Below are 27,046 nucleotides of genomic sequence, written 5' to 3' on the forward strand. Positions count from 1 at the left end.
TAAAGGATGGTTTTGCCTCCTGGAATCTAGAACAAAATAGATAAAATTCTCCCAGGTGCCCCAGGAGAAGAAAAGAGGATATTTAAGTACAGAGGGTGTATCTCCACCTTATTGTTTTTGTTTTTACTTTTAATATCATGCCCTCACTTTGGCAGGAGGTAAAATAAAGAGCTTTCTTTCCTTTCCTAAAGGTTCAAATTTAACCATAAAGGGAATATGGCATTTCAAAAAAAAAAAAAAGAGTCAATGCAGGTCTGAGGCAAGGCTCATGGTGTCACGCCCAGCCCCTGGGAACTGCCAGTGTGTGTTAGGCTCAAGGTGGGTGGGTTTCCACGTGAAAACCACACATATTTGCAGACGTGATCATTGCCACCACCAACCTCTCAAGAAACTGAGGAAAAAATGCCCGGAAGAGAGATGCCCTCTGTTAATCCCATCTGATGACATTTCTTCTAAAACAGTGGTTCTCAACCTTTCTAATGCCACGATCCTTTAATACAGTTCCTCATGTTGTATGTGGGCGTATCTGCATGTGGGTGGACCCGCCTGGAGATATAGGATCTGTGTCTCAGTTCCTAAGACCATTGGAAATATGTGTTTTCCAATGGTCTTAGGCAACCCCTGTGAAAGGGTCGTTAGACACCCAAAGGGGTTGCGACCCACAGGTTGAGAACCGCTGTTCTAAAGGATATCCTGAGTTGGAAAGGGGGTAAGGGTAGTGACCAGCCATTTTGGAGTTAAGATCCATAGAACAGAAAGAATCACACAGCTAAAAAGTTTCCAAAGGTCATCTAAGCAACCCTTCCATTTTCCAAAGACCTATGTCCATACAAATGAATTGCCAAGGTAGCCCAGAGTCCAGTGGCACAACCAGGACTCACACCAGCCTTCTATTTCCTGTGCTTTTCCAGAACACCATGCTGCTTCAATCATGACCTTTCCCAACCTTGTCTGGGGCCAGCTTCCCTAACAACAGATTCCGTGTTTCAATGTATTTGACAGGGAACTTAGTTCTTTTTGCTGAGTCTTGTAAAACCGTTGTTGAAATAAGGACACTCCAAGGGGCCACCCTGCACAGGGCTGAGACTTGCTTCCTAATTTGTGAGACCTGGCTAATGAGAGTCAGATAAAATAGCCAGGATGATCTCAAGATGAATGGGGTCTGAAAGGATAAAATAAAATTATAAACATCCACGCACATACAAAACATAATTTAAAAGACCCCTTGTACTCTAGAATAGAATAAGAATTAGTGAGAGAAAAATGTTCTATTCAATCAATGGAAATGAAAAAATTGGCAGTACAGGGAAAAATTAAATCAGTACTATTCTTCTTAGACATGAATGAATTACAAATAAATTTGAGAGATAAATGCAAAAACTGAACATTTTAGAAGTACTAAGAAAATGGACATATTTGTATAATCAGGATTTAAGAAGCTTTTATACGCATAACACTGAAATCAAAAACCATACAACAATAGCAGCTAACATTCACCTGTTTCCTATATATTAAACATATACTATCTCACTTATTATCATGTCACTATGATGTAAGTCTTCCTTTTACTTATAAAGAAAGAGGACTTAGCCCTGGCCAGTTTGGCTCAGCGGTTGAGTGTTGGCCTGCAGACCAGTGTCCCGGGTTCAGTTCCCGCTAGGGGCACATACCACAAGAAAAAGAAAAGAAAAGAAAGGGGACTTAGAGAGATTAAGTAACTTTCGGAACAGTGCATAGTCAATTCTCATTATTCACGTATTCCCTATGTTAATTCACCTACTTGCTAAAATTTATTTGTAACCCCCAGATCAATACTCAAGGTGCTTTCACAGTCATTCACAGACATGCACAGAGTGGCAAAAGAGTTGAGTCACCCAACTGCATAGTCTAGCTGAAGTCAAACAAGGCAATACCCTGACTTCTTATTTCAGCTTTCATACTGTAAAACACTGTGTTATTCTCACTCTATATTAAGGAATCAATTGATAGGTTTGAGTACATAAAAATTAAAAGATAAAGGACAAACTGGGAGGAAAATACAAGTAACATATTACAAATAAATACTAACATTAATAAATTTTTCTTCAAATCAAAAAGAAAAATAAACTTTAAAATAGAAAAATGAGCAAAGGAGCTAATAGATATCTCATACACACACACACACACACACACACACACCAGTAATGAGACATAAAAACATATCTAACCTCTTTAGTAAGCAAAGAAGTAAAAATAAATTAATTATAAAGTACTATTTTTCAAACCTATAGATTAGGCGAAGACTAAAAACATATATATTATATCACCCAACATTTATGTGTATGTGCAGGTAGGCTGCTGGGGCAAAACAAACAAATGACCATTAACTAATGTAAGCTTTTTGGAGAACAATTTGGCAGTAGGTATCAATATCTTAATGTAGTTGAACCTGAAATGTATGTTCTAGTTATTTATACTATGAAAGAATTTGGGCATAAATGAAAGGATAATAAATATGAATAAGAAATATCTTTCATTGTCATAGATATTATCACAAACTTGAATGTTAGGGGGATTAACATTCAATATGCACATATTAACATATATGTGCACATCCATATGACATAATACTGTGTAGCCACTAAACAAAGATGAAGCTCTGCATTACTGGCATTGAAAGATATGTAAGACATATAGCTGAATGAAAAAAGCCAACTGTGATAGCTGTGGTGTGATCCCAGTCCTGTCTGAATATATATATATGCGGGTAAAAACATGAATTGATTACAAGTAAGAGATTAGTTTCCTTTTCACAGTGGATAGGCACAGCCCTGATGACAATTTCCAAGAGGATTCCATTGGATCTCAAAACAAAACTTTCTAAATTTTCCCAGTGAGTATTTCTCAAAATTACAGGACAAAGAGGTATGACACCGTCCTGCTAAAAAGTGCCGAGAGGGCTGGAATGCAGGAGTGGTATGGGCAGATCCCATGTCACAATTACTGGCATCAGCCACTTGCTTTCTGATTGAAACAGAGAGGGCAGTCATCCTTTGAGGATTCTGTAAGTTGAGCATCACTGGATTTAAGAAAAGAGAAGGCCATGGTGAGACCCAGTACATCACTGTCAGAAAGGCTTACAAAAAAGGATGAGAGCTGAGAGCAACAAGAGTAACTAGAGAGCTAACTTAGAAAGAACACAGGTTGCATGTTATATGTGATCACTTTCTAGCTTATTAATATTTCCTTTCATAAAGAGGAAGAAACTTCACACACTGCTAACATACATAAGCATAAGACAATCATATGTGCTACAAGATGAGACAGAAATGCTCTTATGATTGGCACCTCAAAATAGCACAATGAGCAAAAGAGTACATTCATGATGTCAGCAGTTTCTCTGATCCAGTGCTGTTTCACAAGGAGAATATTAGAATCCCAAAAAGAACTGTGTGCAGGGGAGTGAACTACACCCTGTTGAAAGAAGCAAAGGTGCCTGAAGGCTTAAGTAATGGCATCTGGCATTTGAATTCAACCACCGCAGTTAGTAGCAATAATTCAATCCATATGGTGCATTGGACAGCTTTCTCAAAAGCATTTGTAATGGTAGCTAAGACAAAGTAGGTAATAGAGAAGGTGACTGTAACAACAGAGAGTGCCTCTGCAGCTCTAGGGGAGCCACTTGCTCCACAAGAAAAGAAACAAACAAATGAGATCAAGGCACTAACAGTGCTTGCAAGTTACTACAATCCATAAAATATAATGAGATAGGCAAAATACTTATGTGAATATTTACCTAGTGTCTAAGTAGGGAAAGACTCTTCAAGGACAAAAGTAATGCGAGGGAACAAAAGAAACAAAGACATCTGTTTCACAAATATATTAACAATATATGCATATACAAATTCATAAAAAAAAATAAGACCTCAATTTCAGTGGAAAATTTTTTGTCAAAATTTGAAAGATGTACAAAGATGTCCATTATAGTGTTTATAACATCACAAAAAATGAAAATACCAAAAATGTCAAACACATATGAATTTATAAATCATTACATAGTCATTAAAATTATATTTTTGAAATGTCAATATAATGAGCATATAATGTTAAGAGAACAAAGATTATAAACCCCATTATTGTAAATATAGATCCTCACAGGAAAAAAAATCAGAAAGTATGTCACATTAATAATAATACTTAACATTATTTTCTGGGGCAAGCACTGTGTTGCTCTTTGTATGAACTATCTCACTGAAGTTTCATAACAAACCTCTGAGGCAGGTACAATCATCAGTGCAGAAGAGAAAACTGAGACACAGAGAGATGAGGTCACCTGCTGAAGGAAATACCTTGAACATGCGAAGCTGGAAATGAACCCAGACAGTCCCTTCAACCATGTGTGCTATGCACCACAACAAATCTCTAAAAGTTAAGTCTCCCCTGATTACAAAGGCTTGTAAAAAAGTATTCAAATATGTTAGAGATAGGGTGGGGGAAATTTAAATCATATCTACTTAAATCTTAGTAATTCTCATGAAAAACTCCTGTGAACATTCATGTCAATATACACAAGTTTGGAACCCCCGATCCACACAACTTAGAGCCTATCAATGAATGTAATTTAATAAAGATCCAGAATTCTCAGATGCTGTTTCCTTTGTAAATTCATCTCTGCCCAAATATATTTATCTTAAAAGATGAAATATTTTAAAGAACTTTTTGAGTGTCCTTTTTTGTGTTTTCTATAAGTTTATTACATTATCTGTTAAGTGTGGAGCCAAGCTATTTCAGTCTCTGTTCTTCTCATTCTTTATTCCCATTCAGATGAATACAGAGTAGTTATCCATTCATCAAAATTGCTTCAAATTTATTTATGGTGCAGCATAGAGGAGCTTCTGGGAATAAGAGCTTAAAGCCTATTATAGTTTCTATTAATAATTATAGTCATTAATTGCTATGAGAACTTTTTTTTGGATATGCTAACATATAGTTAAAGCAAAGCCAATCCAACAGATTACTATAAATAGCATTACACAGTCTCACAAAATCCATGAGAATTTTGTAAGTTTGGAGGGTGGGAAAGTAGAAACATGACCTTCAGATTTTTTTTAAAACACTGTAATCATGGAATCAAAAAAACAAAATTTAGAAACTATATTCACAAATCAATCTTTATAAATTATGCTCTTAATTATTTTGGAATTATCACTTTCACACAATTTTAGCTATAACTGAGATTTGACAGGTTCCTAAGTGTTATTTTTGTTCATCGATTCATTAATCAAAATATTTAAAGTGCCTGCTGTATGCCAGGCACTATTCTAGGCACTGGCCACAGAGCAACAAAAGAAACAGACAAAAACCCCCACCTTGGTGGAGCATAAAGGCCTTGTACTGATGGCACACATAAAGAAAACAAGGTAAGCCCTGGTGGGTTTGGCTCAGTGATTAGAGCATTGGCCTGCGGTCCAGAGAGACCCGGGTTTGGTTCCTGCTAAGGGCACGTACCTCAGTTGTAGTTTGTCCCTGGCCCTGGTTGGGTCGTGTGGGTGGCAGCCACTCGATGTGTTCCTTTCACATCGATGTTTCTCTCTCTCTCTTTCTTCCTCGCTCTCCCTCCCACTCTATCTGAACAAAAAATGGAAAAAATATCCTCGGATGAGGATAAAAAAGAAAAAGAAAACAAGGTAAAAAGTAAAATATGTATATGATGAAAACATCTATGAAGAAAATAAAGCAGTCCAGGGGGATATGAAATACTGGGAGAAAGGGGACCACAGTTAACAGTGTGGTCAGGGAAGGCCTCACCGAGAAGGTGACATTTGAATTTGAACCTGAATCAGGAAGAGGGAAGCATGTTGCTATCTGGGGAATTAGCATGCTAGAGAGGGGACAAGCAAGTGCAAAGGCCCTGAGATGAGACTCACGCCTTTATGCATTTGAAGAATAAAAAAGAGGCCCTCATGGTTTCAGTGGAAGAGTAAGAGGAAAACAGTAACATCTGAGGTCAGAAAAGTAACAGAGGAGCCAGATGCCACAGGGCCTTATAGGCCCAGGACTATCACTTTTTCTCAGAGATGGGGAGCAATGAAAAGGACAGATAGAATTACGATAGCACTTATTTTAAAATACTAAACCAGATGGGATACTGAGAAAACGGAGGCCGACTAGGCCTGTTCCTAGCAACCTGGTGAAATACATGATTGCCTTAGGTAAGGAACAAAGGAGTGACATGATTTTGGTTTTAATGGGATCAATCTGGCTGCTGTTTGATGACTTGAATGAAAGTGAGCAAGTGTTGAAATAGGGCAGGTGATTAGGAACTGCCATAATCCAGGTGAGAGGCGGTGGTGGCAATTCTGGGAGTGTTTGTTAATGTAGAGTCAGAAGGACTTATGGATGGATCAACGTGGGGTGTCAGAGAAAGAATGTTTGGGGACTGAACAACTAAGAACTCAGCAATAATGAAGATTCAAGGAACTACTTTGGGGGTGACAGGGTAAGGAGAGAAAAAAAAGCTAATTTGGGGCATATTAAGATTGAGATGCCGGTGGAGACATCCAAATGAAGATGCTGAGTAGGGAGTAAGACACAGGAGTACAGGGAGTCATCAGCATGTAGATGGCACTTAAGGCATCAGAACAGATGGCATCCCTAAGGAGACAGGGCAGATGAAAAAGAGAAAAGGAGCAAGGGCAGAGTCCTGGTCAGAGAGGAGAAAAAGAAACCACAAAGGAGGCTGAGAAAGGAGGTAGGGGTAGGGAGAAACTAGGAGAGAGTAAAATCTGAGTCCAAATGATGTAAGTGTGTCAAGATCTTTTTATTTTTTTTCTTTATTGATTTTAGAGAGAAAGGAAGGAAGTGGGAGAGAGAACATCGACTCGCCACCTCCTGCATGCCCGCCCTGGGGATTTGGCCCACAACCTGGGCATGTGCCCTGACCGGGAATCGAACCGGCAACCTCTTGTAACATGGGCCAATGTTCAACCAGTGAGCTACACCGGCCGGGCAGTAATGGACATTTTAATGGCTGTGCCTCATTCAAGATTTCCCATTACTCTGTGTTTGCAGGGCTTCCATGCTCTTCATTATGTTGTAAAGACGCTTGGGAACAACTGGTATAGTTGGGACAGTACAAACTTGTTTAGAGAAAAAGTAATTCAGCAATGCAGGTCAAATCAATGAGTATTATTTTAGCAGTTGTGAAGGGCTTGATCTCCAGAGCACTTGTATTTCACTTCATTGAATACAGACAGGTATCCCTTGGGTACTCATTAGTGATACCAATTTTGACTTTTCATTTCTTTTAGTTTTCTGTGTGTTTAAAATATTTCACAATTTATTTGGAGTTGAACTGTATGCCTCACAGTTTCTGTTAACAGGCTGACAAACTATTTGTGTTTGAGGGAAATATTCTAAAAGAATTAATACCTGCATCAGGCCAGCTCACCAGGCAAGCAGTCCTATGGCTTCCGACCCCACCCTTGAGGCTCACAGATTTGCCCATTAGAACTACAACTTGGCACAGCTCACTGGCAAATGCTAAAGAGAGAAACAATCTGGTTTGTCCCACCTGAGAAAAGAAAACATCTATATGTGAACCTTCTCCAAATTTTCTTTAGTAATATCTTTTTTAAAAAACTTTATTGTTATTGTTTACACTATTACAGCTGTCCCCATACACTTTGCCCACCCCACCCCCCCCCCTCACCCCCACCCCCTCTTCCCTCTGGCCATCACCACACTTTTGTCTGTATCTATGAGTTATGCATATATGTTCTTTGGCTAATCCCTTCATCCTCTTTCATCCACTCTCCCCTCCCCCCTCCCTCTGACAGCTGTAATATCTTTATAAAGGTTAATGTCTTTTTGTTGAAGTCTAACGAGGCAAATGTTTCTCTCCCAGTGAAAGCATGGGCCTCCCTTCAGGCCCTCTGAGAACCTCTGTGGATTCTGAACAGGAAGCTATCACCATGAATTTGTCCTCGACTCTCTGGTTTACTTCTACCTGGTATCAGTGGACCTCAGTTCAGATCTGATGGCAAACTTCGGGATAAACTATAATGGTGACAAATGAGGAAACATTCCTATTACTAAAGTAAGTATGAGTCAAGGGCAGATCCCATTTCTCAACTCCAGACTCTGAGAGCCTGGCAATGCCTCATGTGTCACCCTCGCCTGGCTGCCACAAGGCCTAGGGCTGACCTCCGCCTCAGTGAATTACTTGGGGGCAAGGGCAAGAGAGGTTGCCTGGCAGTTGCTCTTTCTTTCTCACTCAAATGAGCTAAACATAAAGTGATTTTTAAAGAGTGGGGAAGAAGGGGTCAATGGGAGAAAAGAAATAACCCTACAAAAGCAAGTACGAAACAAATGTTATGCTATTGGTGTCGATACCACAGTGAGAGCAGAGCTCTGAATAGGGAGCAGGTCTGATAATGCAGAAAGCTCTGGGTTATTGCCTGGAACTTTTACTGGGTACCAACTGCATCACTCAATTTCACAAGCTGTACCTCCAGCCAAAAACAGTGAAGCAATATGTTAAAGAAAGAAATATATTACAAATAGATGAACATCTACAAAAATCTTTTAAAATATTCCTCTAAGTTTATAATTCGCCTCTTATATTCAGTCCTACTCAAGTTCTACTGGTGAGTCAGAGAACAAATTTACTATTTACTTTAAAATTTTAATGTTATATTCATCAAATGTTAAAAAAAAAACTTTGGTCCAGCCGGTGTGGCTCGGTGGTTGAGCATCCACCCATGCACAAAGAGGTCGACAGTTCAATTCCCGGTCAGGACACATGCCCAGGTTGTGGGCCTGATGCCCAGTGGGGGCCATGCAGGAGGCGGCCACTCGATGTCTTCTCTCATTGATGTTTCTCTCTTTGCCTCTCACTTCCTCTCTCTCTAAAATCAATAAAGAAAAAAAATTTTAAATAAAATAACTGAATAGAACTTGCATATCACTATTATATTTTTATTTGTCATCATACTTTAAAGGTATGTTAACTCTTTCAGGTCAACAGTATACTAAATGATATCTCTGCTTTGTGTTTTATCTAGAAGGTAACATCTAGTTGAGGGACATTCAGGATTATAAAATTCTGGCCTTATTAGGCATGGGTATCAACTTTCTGGTTTGATTTTTTCAATCTTTATTTTAAATAACAAAATTAGTTTTTACATTTCCTTGTTTTCTCTTCCTTAAAATGTCTCTTACTCTTTCTTCTTTCTTCTTATTATCCCTTTCCTGAAATAATTATCATTTCTAAAAATAAATGCATACTGGTTAAAAGTATGGATTCTGGAGCAAGATGGACTACATAATAGCTTTGTGATCTTGGGCAAAACGTACCTCTGTGATTTAATTTCAACATCCATAAAAGGAAGATAATAGTGCCTACCTCAAGAGGTTGTTCTGAGAATTACATGTATTAAAATATGTAAAGCAGTTAGATCAGTGCCTAGCGAAATACTAAATGCTATTAGGGTTTGTTGTTGTTAATGCTGTTATTATTAATTTATTTCTAAGCCTTTGAGTTGCCTTTAAAAAATGTTTTGATAGTATCAGTGCTTAGAATGAGAATGGGAACCCACTTTTTCTAAAAGAGCCTAAAACTATTTTCCTTATAATCCTTCATCATAAACACTGGATATATTACATCTTTTTGCAGGATGAGAATGCAGGAAATGTTTATGGAGAAAAGGAAGTAAGAAAAGAACTGTAACTATGATTATAGGATAGTTCAACATTCAAAACAAAAGAGGCTTAAACAAAAAGATTACATGTTACTGAAGGTAAGACTGAGATGTCTGTTTCCTCTGTCGATAATGTAGCAAGCAAGAGAAATGACAATGTTGGATTTGGTCCTAGAGGCTGAGCCAGACATGATAAACAAGGTTAAGGTTGGGACAGAACTCACATTTACAACTATGTCACACATCTAAGGATTTTAAATGTCAACAGGATTTACATGTGGTGACACTGCATTTTAGAGAGATAGGACTGTCAGGAAACAAAGTTTGGTGAAGGAAACTAACTAGCATAAATTGTCAGTTATAAGAAACTCCAGAAATTGGAGGTCAGGCACAGGATACCTTCTCAAAGCATTATTTTAAAAGTTAACATAAAATGCACTATTTTGCCACCTGCAGGAGTTACACAACTTGAGAGATATTTTGAAAATATATTATCAAAAATGTCTTAGGAAACATCCTAGTTCTATCATGGTGACCAAAAGCAACTTTATGGAAGAACCAGAGCAATTCAGAGCTTGATACAAGTGTGACTGATTTAAAAGAGAATGTAAATTGAGTCACTTGTGTGTTTGTAAGAAATCATTAGGATTACATTCAGCTGTAAATAACAGGAACCTGACTCATTTTTCTTATGGTATAAGAAGTCCAGAAGAGGTATTTCAGGGCTGGTACAGCTGCTCAAAGGTACAAACAAAGGCCCAGGCTCCTTCCAAACTCCTAATCCACCAACTTTAGCATGTAAGCATTATCCTCAAGACCAAAAGATGATTATACCACATCCTAACTAGAAGAAATGGGAAAAGGGAGAGCAAAAAGCAAGTATTTGCTGAGCCTTTTTTGAAATCATCTTTATCAATTTTATCAATAATCTTTCTAAAGACCCCACCCAGTAGATTTCCACTTCAAACTAAATTACATGACAAGGGATCCTTGGAGGTATTTTTAACTGGACTCACAGTTGTTCTTGACAAAATCAGCCAAAAAGGGAATTTTGGCAATGACTGGATAGACAACCAGCAATCAATGCTATAAAAAAGGCACTATGGCCTAGAAACAGGACAATCATCCTCTGCTACTGTACAGAAAAGAAGATGCCAACCAGCCCACTGACATGAGTTGGATGGAGCAGCTTCCCTAGAGGCTGGAATCTGCCATTGAGATGATCCAATTTCATGTTCCCAAATAACCCAGTAGTCATTTGCCCACTCACATAAGCTTTGCTATAGTGGACAGAATGCTCTGGCCAGTCAATGCCTTTATCCTAACATATGTTTTCTAATTCTTTCTTCTTAATCATACTGGCATGATAAAAAAAAAAGGTTAAGGTTGGGGTAGAACTCACATGCACTTCTTGGTGCATGGGTCGACGTTCAACGACTGAGCCACACCAGCCAGGCAACATTTCTATTTTTTATTGTAAGCTAAGTAGCCTTCCATTTTACCACCTAGCCATTTGTGGATTTCAGTTTCCTCTCTCAGTCCCCGAAGACTTGGTGAACTGTGGATCCATTATCAAAATCAATCTTAGTTTTAGTTTGAAACAAACTAAATAGTTTTAAAAACAAAAATAGTTTTATACTTTAAAATTATTTTACATGGGTTTGTAGATATGTATTTTAGAGAATTTGACAAACTATATTAAACGTCTGAGGTTGCTATTTACTAATCTTGACTTTACTAGACTAACATCTAAGTACACAAAATTTGGTTGTTATCATGACCATCAACTAAGAAAAACTACTCAATTTAGAGCAGGAAGGTTTGACTTAGGAATTGGCCAAGTTAACAAAAGTTTTGGTGGGACTAGAACTATACTAACTCTTTAAATTCTAAGGAAGTCATATATTTATTTTGGCTGGGAAGCACTATCTGATTATATGTATTTGGTGGATTGATTTTTTTTCTTTTACTTTTGTGACCCTCCTCAATATATTCAATTTAGAATTTCCCTTGAAACATGCCACATATTAACAAGGCACAAAGTGAACAAGCATGGGTCAACAGCTTCTCTCCATATATACAATGCTCCATATAGCCTTATCTAATGTTGAGTGATGGTACCAGATGATAAAAACTACTGTCTAATAAGTACCTACTTATTAAATAAGTGCTTTATATGTACTGCCTTACTTAATAATTGTATCATTGAAAGAAAGCTATTATTTTCTCATTTCTAGATTAGAAATGAGAAAACTGAGACTTGGAGAGAACAGGTAAATTGCTAAAGGCACAAAACTAAAAGTGGCAGAGAACGGATATGCACATAGTCTCTCTGCTGCCAAAGCCTGAATGAACTCTTTGCACTACATCACTGTACCTCCCTGGACTTCTCTTTTTATTGTTATAAGTCTGAGCTTTAAGCCAAGGAATATTTGAACTTTTGAGCTGGAATAGACATCAGAGTTCACATGGTACAAAACAATAAAACTGATATTGTTGAGAAAGACTGTGGTATTTACCTCAGAACTCCTTGACTTCCAATCTAGTGTTTGCCTTATATCGAAGTCCCCCTGTCCCTTTTTGACCTCTGTTGAGTGCCAGCTACCTACAGAGGTAGCGTCACTATTTCATAGCTATGCAACTGCAATTATGAGCCTTGGCAATGAGACCAGCAAGAAAATGAGATGATCCGAGATAGACTAAGGTGATGATGGAGACATTCTGTCATCAGTTTACTAGAAGAGTCTCTATACACTTATGTATTCAAGGCATCTCGAATTGAACTGCCTTTAGATTCAAGCTAATTCACTGTGTAGTTTTCTAATTTCTACAACTCTCCCACATGGTGTATATATGTGCAGCTGTGCAAAAACATCAGATTCTGCTATTTGACCACATAACTGACAGTGGGGAAAGTAGCTAACTCAGCATTAAACAGCTACATGCAAAAGTTCTTCTGAGAGATTGTACAGTGTAGGAGGATGGGCCCACTTTCCTATTAGAAATAGCTAACCTACAATTTTCAAAAAGAGCAGATGCTTGTCACAGAAAGATAACATTAATTTTTAAAGAACAATATAAAAACCTACTCACCCTCATCTATTATTGCAAATATTCAATGAGTACAATAATTGACATAAGTGTACTGATATTTTTCAGAAGAGAGAAAAGGAGTAGGAATGGTGACAGGAAATCTGAAGGGAAGAAAGAAAAAGAGGAAGAATAGAAAGCAAGGAAGAAGAGTTGTAAACCAGAAAAGAGGAGAGAGAAAGTAAGGACCTGTGACATGGCGAAAGGGAGCAAAAGAGGAAAGACAATAAAAAAATTTAGGAGGAGGAAGAGAAGAACCAAGGGAGAAAGCAGGTGAGATACAGATGGAAGGAAAGGGGGACCAACAGGAAAGAGAGAGAGAGATGATTCTGAGGTGAGTGTGGCCGTTATTGGTAAATCATTACCACTTCTTCCCTAAGTTACTTGGTACATGAGCACCAATATATGTCAATAAAGAGTCTTATTTAAAACACTTATGAGCTCTCCTATAGTTTCAAAGAATGTCCTAATCAATAAAATTTATTTTATTTTTGTTTTAAAAGTAAAGTTTTATGTTCCTTAGGAGAGCTAATTCAGCATTAAATGATAACCTGGGGCCTGGCCAGTGTGGCTCAGTGGCTGAACATTGACCCATGCACCAAGAGGTCGCTGGTTCAATTCCCAGTCAAGGCACCATGCCCAGGTTGTAGGCCCAATCCCCAGAAGAGGGCAAGCAAGAAGCAGTCAATCAATGTTCTCTCTCATTGATGTTTCTATCTCTCTCTCCCTCTCTTTCCTCTCTCTCTAAAATTAATAAAGAAAATTATATGGGTTTTCCATGTTACTTTGGAAACTCGGAGTTCCTGTAACTATCTCTTTGTGGCATTCAAAACAATCTAATTACCTTAGCTTTGTTTCTCAAGTGATTTGGGCTACCTTAAACCACAAATCAAACTGTGTACTGAACTTTCCGCACTCCAAATCCAGTTGTTATAGTTGGTTACTACAAGGGATCAAATAAAGAAGGGAAAAAATGCTTAGCTTTAGAGAACACATTTTATAAATAACTGGTTAACCCATAAGCACAGCATTCAACCTGTCAGAAGCCCAGCCTTCAATGAGATGGGCATGGCAGGTGAGCATGGCGAAATTTACTCTCTGAGCTATACAACTGACACCAACCCAAGACTATGTCATAGGGAATTTCCTCAGACTTAAGAATAATTAAAACAAACAAACAAACAAACACCATTCCTGTGTTTGAACAGTCACTACTGGATCCTCATATTTGAAAATTCAATTCCAATGGCTGAAATGTGTTTTTGATATTTCTTTGCCGAAGGTTGATTAGACTAAAACTATACACTTTGGTTATTTTATACATAAATGACTCTAAAATTGGGAGGTGGACTAATCACTCAAATGTTTCTGACACCAAAATAATTGATAAATGAATTTCCTACTTTATGTGTGTGTTATGTCATCACTCAGACATAGCCTAAGCCACTTCTCTCTCTTGTAGTGAACCTACTCAGCCAAACACATTTTACCTTTCTTCTTTTCCTGACAGCATGTAGAGCCAACCATTTTTTCTATTTCTCTATGAAATAAAGAATTTTAAATTAAAAAAGAACTTTATATTTTTGCGTGAGAATATATACAAGTTTTTTTTAAATGCTTGAGAGCATTTAAAACAATGTTCAAGAGGTACAGGTCACTCAATTTATGTTTTTTCAAAAGTAAATAAACTGAAATAAAGGGGTCAGTGCATCAGCAACTATTTATGAAGATTAAAGAAATAATAAATAAATTTCAAAGTAGCTTGTGAAATAATCAGAACAATTATAGCTTAATATGTAGCATATCCTATATAATTGAGAATGTAGGTTCCTAGATCATTCTATAAACTTCACCAGTTCTAGAGAGAAAAAGCAAGAACAAGGTAGAGTTTAGATATTTTCTTTTGAATGAAACTAATTTATTAAAAAAAAAAACAACAACAAACTGGAAGTCAATAGTATTGACTTTAAAATCTTATTAAAATATCTATCACCTACTCTTTAAAAATGAAAAAAAAATTTTTGAATAAGACAGTTTTATAAAAATTATATTTACAGGATTAAAGTATACAACTTTCTTATTTTAGTCTTTAACATTTTTCATGAAAATTTTTAAAGTTTAAAATAAAGATCCATGCCCTGCTGGTATGACTCAGTGGTTGAGCATTGACCCATGCACCAAGAGGTCACCAGTTCAATTCCCAGTCAAGGCACACGTCCAGGTTGTGGGCACAATCCCCAGTGAGGAGCATGCAGGAGGTGGTCAATTCATGTTCTCTCATCGACGTTTCTATCTCTCTCTCCCTCTCCCTTTCTCTCTCTCTCTCAAATTGAAAGAATTTTTTAATGAAAATTGGAGGAAAATATAATAATTTCTTATAATGTAGTATGGTGAGTGAAGTAAAAATATCTGCATAAATAAGTTGTTATCAATAATTCTAAAGATGTGTGTGTGTGTGTGTGTGTGTGTGTGTGTGTAGTTAGTGGTTGGAATTAAAACACACAGGAAATATAAATTAAAGCAATATTTATATTATTTAAGAAACAATCTAAATCACTTCAGTAAAATGTATTTGAAGTAAATTGTAGAAAGTAAGATAAAATACATGCTAGGTAGAGCAAAATGTTTTAAAATGCTCAATTTTCATAGTCATACACAAGGACACAGCTGCAGTTCATTTATACACTGCATTTGACAGAGTTTAAATATACTGATTCTGAGAGTTTAAATATACTGATTCTGGCATCTGAGATATATAAAGGATAAGTAACCATAACTCTGATAAACAGTTGCCTTAGCAATAGCAGATTACTTTAATTCGAATATTAAAATCATTTACCAAAAATTATGTCTGACAGGTAAATGTTCAGTTTTAGCAGTAGAAACTGATTTTTTCACCCACCTCACAATATGACTAAATAAATAGTGGAATGGAAATGTAGCATGAAAGAACTATGGGCAGAGATATGGGATTTACATAATAAAATTTAAAATGTCCTTTTAAAAGTATTATGCCACATCACCAACTGAATTTTTCCCTAAATGAATATTTTAGAGCATATTTTGCACTGTAATAGAACATGTTCCCCACCGTATGCCACCATAACACAGATTCTAGTCACCTAAAATTTATATAAGTTAGCCAATGTAACCTCAATTTAACAATTTATTTTTTTTTAATTCAGATAAATCGTCTCACCAAAGCTCAAGCACTTTGGGCAGACTCATATACCTATGCTTGGCTTTCACAGATTTTTTCCTAAGGTCTGACCTCTCTTCTGATGGTCGCTGAGTAAAGCCACTCTTCTGAGTAGATGGGTCCTTCCTAACATGATTTCAGTGGTATCTTGTCTTTCTGTCCCAAAAATGACGCCAAGATTCTTTTAAACAAAAAAGAAAACAAAATCTTTCCACAATTGTAATTGAGACTGTGGGAAATTTTAGTATTGACAAATACTGACATATTCACTATAAATTAAATGGAGGAGGGATCGCAAACGACAGAAAACGGTAGCTAGATACCTGATGTGTGTGGTTGAGAAAGAGGGATTATCATGGAAAAGAAAAGATGCAAACATCAACTCAACATTTGCTTGTTTCACAATAAGGTCCTGATCCCTAGAAAAGGAGCAGTGAATCACCAGGTATCACTGGGAAAAAGAAATGGCTCCCTGACTGAACTATCTAGATTTCCATTTCCTATTTTCCCATCATTTGCAACTTTCTTTAAAAAAAAAAAAAAATTCCAGGTTTGAGGTTGGAAACCATGTTGTAGAAAATGACAATATTTTTGGATTTGTGCAAAAAAAGAGGAAATTCTACCAAAAAAGTCTGACCCCGAGACCTTTCTTTTTAATTCAACAGGATGTTATATGAGATCTCTTTTTGCTGAGCTTCTGCACTGTGGTAGTGTGGTAGAGTCATGCAAAGACACCACAGCTCATTGCAACTATCAAAGCTATCTCAAGAGAGTCAGAGACAACAGAGTTTAAAAGGTATAGAAAGATGACAAAGAGGTACCAAATGAAACCCCTTAATTAAGAGATGAGAACTAGTAGAAGTAACCAGGCACTGTTTACAGGGTTGCCAAAACTGCAAACAGGTGGATATACTATTTAACATTGGAAATATGTAACAATTCTGTTAGACACACAAGCTTCTAATTCTTTAGTATTATATTTTTGTTTTTTTCAAAAGATTTTCGACATAAATCTCTAATAAATATGACACATAATTTTGAACCTAACATTTGTCCTTCCATTTCACATTCCAAACTCTGTCACACAGTAAAAGTGTCAGAGGGCAGCTGACATAGTCTCATTTACAGTAATGTTCTGTGTTAGGTGCCATTGTACATACCACCTCTATCTCAACGCATTCTTTTAGGTAAAAAAGAGACAACCATCAGCTACCCCAAACAGGATTCCTCCAAATGTTGAGTTCAATGTTAATCATAAATAAGAATGATTCTTTTTTTGACATACTGCTATGTTTTAAAGATTTAGAGGGTCAGAAACAAAGTCTCAAGCTAATATTTTACTGATTTCTCAGCTTAAAAAATTTTTTGGCCGAATGACCTTCTATTTTGTTCTCATATAAAAGGAATCAACCACAAAAGTATGTTAAGTTTTCAGCAGTTATCAGCAGCTCAATTATTAAAAGAGACTATATAATTTTTAAAAGAAATTTTAAGTCTAAGAGGAAAAAGAGACACATATAAGCATCATTTCATTTTAAAATATTTCTTCTACCTGTAGAACATTTTACAGGGAAACACTCTTACTGAAGGTCTGTAGCTACAGCCATTTTCAAAATCTATATATTGATAAAATAGGTAACAATTTTATATCTGACATTAAATATTCTCAAACCTTATCATAATTTGATCTTGTTAAACTTACATAATAAAATTTCTCTACCTTTTCTAGTAGCAGAAAAGAGGTACAAATCAACCCCCCCCCCCCCATGTCCAACTTGAAGTATTACACTTTATTCTTATTCTGTATCATCCATTCTTTTTCTGATTTAGGAATATGATCATGGTCAGTCTTAGGGTGACTTATATTTGCTAGATTAATCACAAAAGCCAATACTATATCATATTTTGCTATTTTTAAGTTTGTTTTTTTATACTGGCACCTTACAAAGGATATGGAAAACAGAAAAAATAAATAAAAAGGCTTTGTATTACCATAAGGTCTTCCATCGGGACCTGACAATCATACCTTTTAACTCAGCCTTGGCTCACTTACCTACCACTCTCACTTAGAGCTACTAACAATCACCTTTGCTAGGGGTTACACCAGCTCAATGAATTTTGGGGTTAGGTTTGGCTTGCTATATTGGCTGGTCTTTCCAATTAAAGAGTCTCATGACCCCAGAAAAACACCAGATAGGTCTTGGGAAAAGATGGGGTAAGCCCTTTTATTAAAGAAGAGACTAGGTTACAGAAAATTAATTTTCCAAAGTATAAATTCCACCAAATTAAACTGCTTTACAGATAAGGCTGCCACCATGCCACAAGCAAGTTGTGAAAGTACTCATTTAAATCTTTAGAAAGCATTTATTTAAGCTTAACATTTTAAAGTAGAAATAAAACATTTTGTTATTGAAAAGTTATGGATTCTTCATTTTTATACACATGGTTATCCGAAATGCCAGCTGCTCCATGGATTATCTCCTGCTATGTAAATAATGGTTAGCCTACAAGAATGGAAACTATAAAATGAGATTACTAGACAATATTTTCTACTTGGTTACGTATAAGTATTTTTTCCTTGAAATTTCTATTAAATAATAATGCCTGTCATGGCTTAAAAGCTTCCTTGAAATGAAATATTAGGAAGTTTCTGCAGAAATACAGAAAATAAACAATACCTTTTTATATCCCCGTAAACTGGATTTACTAGTTTAAAATATTAAAAATGCATGCACCACAGAAAAATATATTTCCTGGAGCTAAATTTTACTTCTTCAATAATTAATTTTGATAAAGGATTCCATAATGATTCTTTTTTGAAAGGTACCTATAAATTATAAGGCTCTCCCAGCACTACCTGAAAATTAAAGCTGTGCAAATAAAAGACATAGTCATTAATAAACATCACAGAGATCATTCTAAATATAAACAATACGTTTAAAGTAACAGAGGAATCAAGAAAAGCATCAATTATTGACATTCAAACACTTTTAAAATAGAGAGCAGGGAGCAGCCACTACCTTTCAGTAGGGCTATTAGATACTGAATAAAATGAGAAGGACCCCTGGCTGGTGAGCAGCGGGAACTTTGCAGCGGGCTGGCGACCGCGCAGGGCGACGGAAGACCGGGGCGCGTCAATCTGTCACCACACTATCCAAAAAGCCCGGTGCCAGTCCCAATGTCACCCGGGGACTCTTCAGTGGGGAACGGGGAGCAAGACAAAGGTCTGGAATCCAAGTACTGGGTTAAGGAAATAAGATGCGCACGTTCATTCAAAGTGTCAGCTGCACGAACAAGGAGTGAGGGGGAAAGACTCGACCCCCAAGAATTCTCAGGCATTTCTTACAAGTACCAGCTCATTAAGATGAGATAGATGTGTAAGGGCAGTGCGCTGTGTGCGGAGGGTAGTTACTAAATGCCAGCTCGCGACTCTATTCTCACTAACTTTGTTCCGTGTCCCTCCACAGGGAGCAATGTTGAGGGAAGGGTGGGTTCTTGTTTAAATGGCCTATTAGAAAAAGGAGAAGAAAACGCTGCGCTGCAGGCGCACCAGGCCGGGGGCCGAGCGCAGAGATGCCGCGGTACCTACCATGGTATTCTTGTCCCGGTACGTAGTAGGTAGGGTTGCCAGCAATGTGCAGGGAAATGAGCACCTCGCCTTGCTCCCCATCCCCTTCCAGCTCCCCGTGGTGGGTGCACAGGAAAAAGAAGGGCGAGAAGCGGGGGTAATAGCCCACTGCCGCGCGCGCCCTCAGCGTCGCCCCCAGCAACAGCGCCAGGAGGAAAGTCCGCGCGGCCCAGCAACTGCGCTCCATGCCGCCGCGCGCTCCGAGCGCCGCTCGCTCATTCAGTTTTGGAGACGCCGGGACGGAGATGCCACGCGGAAGGAAGGCGAGAAGGCGAGGACGGGAACGGACCGGGCTCGTGAGCAGAACCCCGCAGGGAAGTTCGGCGGAAGACCGCGGCTCCCAAAGTTTCTTTGGGCCGCGCTTGAGCGGGGCCGGGGCTGCGTGGTCCAAGCCACCGCGCGCCGTAGCCGCTGCCGCCTCGGCGCAACGCCCCTCGGCCAGTCCTGGGAAAGCGCCCGCCCTCCTCCACACCTTCTTAAAGCCCCGGGCGCCGAGTTCCCCCCACCCCCGCCCCGCCGCCACACGTGTCCCGGCCGCTCCTCCGCCCCCGAGCACCGTCCCCGCCCACCCCCACTCCCCGCGCGCGCCCGCCCCCGCCCCCGCCCCCGCCCTCTCCAGCTTCCTCGCCCGCACCTGGCGCGGTGCGGGACGCAGCCTCTGAGCCCCGGCATCTGAGCCCAGGTCGCGCCCGGAAGGGCCGCTGAGGCGCGCGAGCTGGTGGGGTCGAAGGGCACAGTCGAGGGTCACGGAGTAGCGAATCTACAGTGAGGGGCGTAAATGCCTTGGAGAGAGAGAACCTCCTGCCTAGCTGTCTGGAAGAGTAAAAGGAGGGGACCATTCCCTTTGGCCCTCTGATTTCCCTCTTTTTCCTGAGAGGAGGCGCGGGGAAAGGAGAGAGGCGGTGGGGACAGGAGCTGGCGCCGCTTCTTTGTCTGCGCCGGCTGCGTCCCGCGCCCCTCGGGGCTCGTCCGCCTCCGAGCCGGAGCGGCCCGCACTTGTTCTGGGGATCGCCCGCGGCCCCGAACCGCGACGGGCTTCTACGCCACCTTCCTATCCAGACCTCCAGTCCCTCCCGCTGCCCCCCACCCTGCTTCTCGCTGCAACCACTGAGCCTCATCTGTAGCCGGATTTAAAATGAGATTAAGCGAAAGTGGAATTGGCAGCCTCGAGTGGTGTCTGGAAATGGTGATTTGTGCTCTTCGGGTGTGGGGAATTGTGTGGCAGGAAGGGCTGGCGGAGCTGAGCCCCGACAAGCGCTCTTTGCTGGACTGTTCTGTTATTCATTGCTGCTGGTTCTTCAGGCGAGATGGTTGTAATTTTTTAAATCGGTGTTTATTTCCTTTAAATGTCAGCTACAACCAATGTCCCTGAAATGGGGGAAGGGGAAAATGTTCTGAGGAGATGCTGGCAGCGGTGATTGAATCGGGTAGTAATGAGCTACTGCACATAAGATTGCGGGGAAATGAAATAAAAAGCACGTTTTTAACCGAGGACGGCTGGCAGGAGCCCTGAGGCATCGGGAGATTGGGAGTGGGGTTGCCAGGTTTTAATGCCTCTCCCCACCCACCCTTGGCTTACCACCAAACCCAGATAAACCCGCACATACAGAAACGAGTAGATTATAAAATTGGAGGGGATGGTGTCTTTGCCTACATCTGTAGGGGGCAGGGTCCAAGGAGGAGACCTATGTAGTATTTAGTTACAAAAGGAAGAGATTGTTTTTTCCCTCTTACCTAGCCCGAGTTCAAGCAGGTAGAAAGGACCCACTTCTAGCTGCCTTCAAAATCCCTGCTGGGGGTGGGGGGGCCAACTGTTTTATATATCTACGTCTATACCTATATCTATATATATTATACATCATATATTTGATGTAATAATCGTTACCACTGCAGCTCTGTGATAGGTGAAGGCTATATGAGCTGTAGGTTAGTTACCTCATTTAATCCTCAAACCACCCCAAGAGACAAAAATTTTCCCCGGTTCCCAGGAGAGGGAACACTCAAATGTTAATTTGCCCAATGTCAGTAACAAAGACTGGCTGCAAGGCTGGCTCCAAAGTCTCTCACCTGGAACTGCAGTGCAACCATCTACAATCCCAGTTAGAAGGGAAGCGCCTGTTCCCGGCAGGCAAAGTTGCCCCACAGAGTTACAAGCAACTCACCCACCACTGGCAAGAATATTACCAGGTCTTCCTGTTCAGTTATGTGAATATAACCTAAGACAACATGAATCACTTCTAGAAAGAATCCAGAACTACTGAACATTTTTATTTTTAAAATTTTTATTGAATATATTGCAGTGGCATTGGTTAATAAAACTGCACAAGTTTCAAGTGTCTAAAAATACATCGTCGGAACATTGTCGCATCACACATTAACCACCCAAAGTCAAGTCTCTTTCTATCACCATATATCCCTCCTTTACCTACTTCTACCTTCCCCAGTATTGAACATTTCTAGTTAACGCTTTAAAACTGCTTATTATGTGCTAAGCACTGTCCTAAGTACTTTACATATATATTTTTTAATTAATTAACTTATTTTTATTACAGATGTCCTTTCTTTTTCCCCCATTAACACTCTCCTCCAGGCTTTTAACCCCCCCTTGACTGCACTGTTGTCTGTGTCCATTGGTTATGCATATAAGTTCTTTGGTTTATTTCTTTCCTCTCCCCCACCTCCACCCCTTCCCTCTGAGGTGTGTCAGTCTGTACCTTACTTCCATGTCTCTGGATCTGTTTTGTTCATCAGCTTATTTTGTTTGTACATATATTCTTAATCTTCATAACAACCCTCGTTTTACATATAATGAAACTGAAGCATGGAGAGATCAAGGAACTTGTCCAAGGTCACACAGCTAAGTGAGAGAGCTATGACTTGAACAGTCTGATTCCAGAGTCCCAGCACCTCACCCCAGAAAATACCTCTTAGGAATGCATGTTGATGTTGTTAGACGGATGAGAAAAGAACTGTTCTTTATCTAATGTCAAATTACCTCATTTAGTCCTGATGTTAGCCTATGAAATAGGTGTTATTATCCTCATATTTTAGAAGAGAATGTTGAGATTCATAAAATTTGAGTAATTTGTCAAGGGCATTCAGTAAGAAGAGAAGCCTGGGATCAAATCTGGTCATGCCGGATCCCAGGTTGCTGCTAAAGTCATCTTTAGTAAGGCACCAATACTTGTCCAGGACTTAACTACCAGAAGGTCTGCAATCCCCAGGAGACCCCCTCCTCTTTCCACTCTATCACAGGTACTCTCTTGTGCAAAACACACCATGGTTTTCTTAACATTCAATTTATGTGACCAAGTTTTATTTTCAATCTTCATTTTTGTGCTTTAGCTTTTTACAATATTACTTTGCTATGTGCATTCAGTTGACTTTATGCTCTTAACTACTCAGGCTCCATTCTCTGACTACTGCTCCATGGTTGTTCATTAACAGGCACAAAGACTGTTTAAATAATGCCCTTAGTGGTGTTGAGCTGCTTAAGAAGAAGGTAGATTTACACACCACTTAGTAGTCCTTTAGACTGGACTGTGTCACACATCTCTGAGACTTCCTTGGTTGAATCCAGTTCAACTAGTTATTAATACTTTTTAATAATCTTAAATCAGAAAAATATGTAAAGTGAATATAGAATCACCTTGAACATTAGGAACAGCATCATCCTACTAGAGCAGTTTACTTTAAGTCACATAATAAAGTGGAATCCAAAACTTTGATTTTACTTTCAGTTAGAGAACCATAAGAAACATCAAGAATATTTGTCTGACAACAATAACAACAAAATAAAATATACACATGGTCTAATGAAGAAAAACATGGGCTTTTAAGAGGTCAGGTCTTACCTATTTCATAAAAAATAATATTGGTCTGGTCCACAATAATCTACACACCTTCAAACTAAATGGAAAACTAGAGAAGTGCTTTTCAAGAAGAATCAGTTTATATTCAATAAAATCTGCAAGAAAAGGTGGTGTCAGGAGTGAGAAATGAGTAAATCTGTAGGAAAGAAAGTTTAAAATGGGATAAGATTTCTTTATAATTAAAAGACTTTTGAAGTGGTAATTAATATACCCAAAAAATTACAGTTAAGTATCTTTCTACTATAAGTCCTTTCTTGAGAATAATAAATTATCTCCCAGTATTAAATTTGAATAATCATAACACTATAAAAATTAAATATATATAATATCAGAAATATATATATATTTCAAAACATTGGGAGATAATGAATCTAAATGAAATATAAAAAAAGACATTGAATTACATTTAAAAGTTGCAAAAGCTCACACATTATCAGCCTTTAATTGATATTTTGAACCAAAGTATCAAATGGTTTGATATGTATGGGAAAATAAATCCCTTCATTTTTTTAAATACACTTTCTATTTTACTTTTACATTGTAAATTATGTAAACATAAATATGGAGAGGGTGAATAAACTGAAATCAGTCAACTCTTTAGCTCTAAAATGATAATAAAAGGCCAAATAAGAGAAAGCCCTTTCTTGCAGAGCAGTTAGTAAACATATAAAACATGGTACAATCTGTAGAAATTGAGGCTATTAAATATAAAAAGATAAGCTAAGTCATTAGGAAATGAAACTTCACTGGGAAAGGTGGGCTATTTAAGAATTGGCTCTGATATGCCCCTCCTGCCAGAACATGTTACTTAATGCATCATAAATTAAACTACTGAAATGAGATAAGCCTTGGGTCAATAAAAAGTCATTTATATCATAAAGTTTCTGGAAAAAAAACTAATTTCTTAACACTAAAAATCCCCTTTTAAGCTTCTCTGTTTCCAGGGATTTGAGAATGCTGTTTCCTCTCTCTGGTATGTCCTCATTTCTTGTGTCCTAACTGCACACCCTCAGCTCTCCCCTCCCCCACCTTATTTCTCACTTGGATTCTGTTAACTCATCCTCCAAGTCTCTATTTACATGTTTTTACCTTTGAGAGGCCTTTCCTGACTAGCAGTCCTCCTTCCTAAATTAGGTTCTCTAGACCTGCATTGTCCATTATGGTAGGCCCTAACCTACAAATTGAAATTAAGTAATATTTAAAATTAAGACTTGCCCTGGCCAGTTTGGCTCAGTGGTTGGAGCGTCAGCCTGTGGTCCAGAGAGACCAGGGTTTGGTTCCCGCTGGGGGCATGTACCTCAGGCGAGGTTTGTTCCTGGTGGCGACCACTCGATGTGTCCTTTTCACATTGATGTTTCTCTCTCTCTCTCTCTCTTCTCTCTTCCTCTCTTTCCCACTCACTCAATCTGAATAAAAAACGAAAAAATGTCCTCGGCTGAGGATAAAAAAATTAAAATTAAGACTAACAAATCTCAGAGGGATGGGGGTGTGGGGGGCAGAGAGAGACAAACCAAAGAACTTATATGTATATAGGCACAACCGGTGGACACAGGCATTAGGTTGGGGAAAGCAGGAGGAGGGGGTGGGAGTGGAGAAGAGAGAGTCAATGGGAAAAAAGGGAGACATCTGTAATACTTTCAACAATAAAAAGCAAAAATTAAGTTCTTTAGTCACATTTCAAGTATTTGATAGCCACACATGACTAGTCTTTACTATCTTGGTCTTTACTATATTGGAAGAGATGAACGTTTCAGTTGGTGAACTAAGTAAAGCAGATGGCCCTCTCCAATGTCAGTAGTATCATCCAATTTGTAGAGGACAAAATAGAACAAAAACATGGAGGAAGGATGAATTCACAGTCTCTGATTGAGCTGAGACATCTATCTTCTCCTGCTTTCAGAGATCTGCACTCCTGGTTCTTAAGATTTTGGATTCGGATAAGGACTTACATTATCAGGCCTTCATTTCAGATTGAATTACACCACTGGCTTTCTAAGTTCTCCAGCTTCCAGATGGCAAATTGTGAGAATTCTCAGCCTCTATAACCACATGAGCCAATTCCCATAATAAATATATATATATATAAATATGTTATATATTAAATATACTGTTTTACATAATATGTAATAAATATACATTATATATTATATAAATAGATTATATATTTTTATTATATATCATATTTATATAATATTGTTGGGGGTGCAAGAACAGCACTAGATGTTGGACCAGTGGGGTCAGACTGGACCTGGGTTCAGCAAATTTGTTACTTGAGTTCTGGCCAGGACAGAATTCAGAGCCAAGTCTCAAACAATAAGAGAACATTTATTTGGAAAATCACAAAGATAGAAGTAATTCATAGAAGAAATGGGCTTAGGAAACAAGTTATAGAAGTAAAGGAAGGGTCCTTGGAGCTTAGAAGTGAGAAAGGTAAAGGTGACATGCTTGAGGGCGTGGGGAGGGGAAAGGGAAAGGCTTGCTGGGCATGCTCCAGGGGGGTAGAGCAAGCACCCTGGTCCTCTGTCATAAGGGTTTTCAGGGTGGAGATTTTAGGGGAGGTCTCAGGGGAAGATCTCAATAGAATATTCAGCAGCTTTTCCAGGTATGTCCTTTCAGGATAGGGGTCTCCACTGATTGATTGGTCAGCCCCACAGCAGAGGGCCATTATTCAATACAGCTGGTCTTGAGGTCAGCCTTGGCTGTGGTGTTGCTTGCCTGGTTTTGCTGCCTTATTGGGTCTGGAGCTGAAATACAACTGAGGACTAGATGCTATCTCAAGAGAGGAAAGGTTAGGGCGTCCAAACCACATGATCAGCGATGTGCTAGAGAAGGAAAGGTCAACCTGGGGACAAGATCCCACACTACAATTGTCTTTTGCTAGGTACCCAGGGCTTTCTTTCCTGGTGACCTTCTGTACCTGGCCCATCATCCTTGCTCTGCTCATGTCTGTATAACTGCCTACCACACTATTAGTTATATATATAACTAATTAGTTATTAGTTTTTTTTTCCCTCTGGAGAATACTGACTAATAGATTATTTCCATCATTGCAGAAAGTTTTATTGGACATTATTCTATATTGAATGGATAAATGAATACCTAGTCACTAGCTCATTTATTCAATTAACGTTTATCAAACACCTCCTATGTGCCAGTCAAATTGCTAGATGTGTTGGCCACAGCAGTGAATAAAACTAATATAGTGCCTGCCCTCATGGGGTTTAAAATCTATAGTATTCAGGATAGAACAGTAAACGTTACAATAAACAAAATAATTTCTGCCACTGGTAAATGTTATGAATAAAAAAAACAGGATGATGTGATAGATTGCAGCAGTTCTCAATCTGTGAGTCACAACCCCTTCGGAGGTCGAATGACCCTTTCACAAGGGTCGCCTAAGACATAACAGTAGCAAAATAACATTTATGAAGTAGCAACGAAAATAATTTTATGGTTGGGGGTCACTACAACATGAGGAACTGTATTAAAGGGTCACAACATTAGGAAGGTTGAGAACCACTGTGATAGAGAATGTCTAGGGCAGGGAGGTTCCTTAGGATTAAGGAGTCAGGGGAAA

At 38.8% G+C, this 27,046-nt stretch overlaps 1 protein-coding gene across 2 annotated transcripts in view; it reads right to left on the reverse strand.

Moving 5' to 3' along the window:
• RELN (reelin) overlaps positions 1–20,039 on the reverse strand; it is a 576,569-nt gene extending 556,530 nt beyond the window's left edge. For both annotated transcript variants that reach the window (XM_036246852.1, XM_036246851.1), the window contains exon 1: positions 19,559–20,039. In XM_036246852.1, coding sequence (XP_036102745.1) covers positions 19,559–19,784 — 226 coding nt within the window. In that variant the 5' untranslated portion in view covers positions 19,785–20,039. The remainder of the gene's footprint in view (positions 1–19,558) is intronic.
• Positions 20,040–27,046: the final 7,007 nt, after the last annotated feature.

Source organism: Molossus molossus, unplaced genomic scaffold (assembly GCF_014108415.1).
Source record: "Molossus molossus isolate mMolMol1 unplaced genomic scaffold, mMolMol1.p scaffold_m16_p_7, whole genome shotgun sequence".
NCBI lineage: Eukaryota > Metazoa > Chordata > Mammalia > Chiroptera > Molossidae > Molossus > Molossus molossus.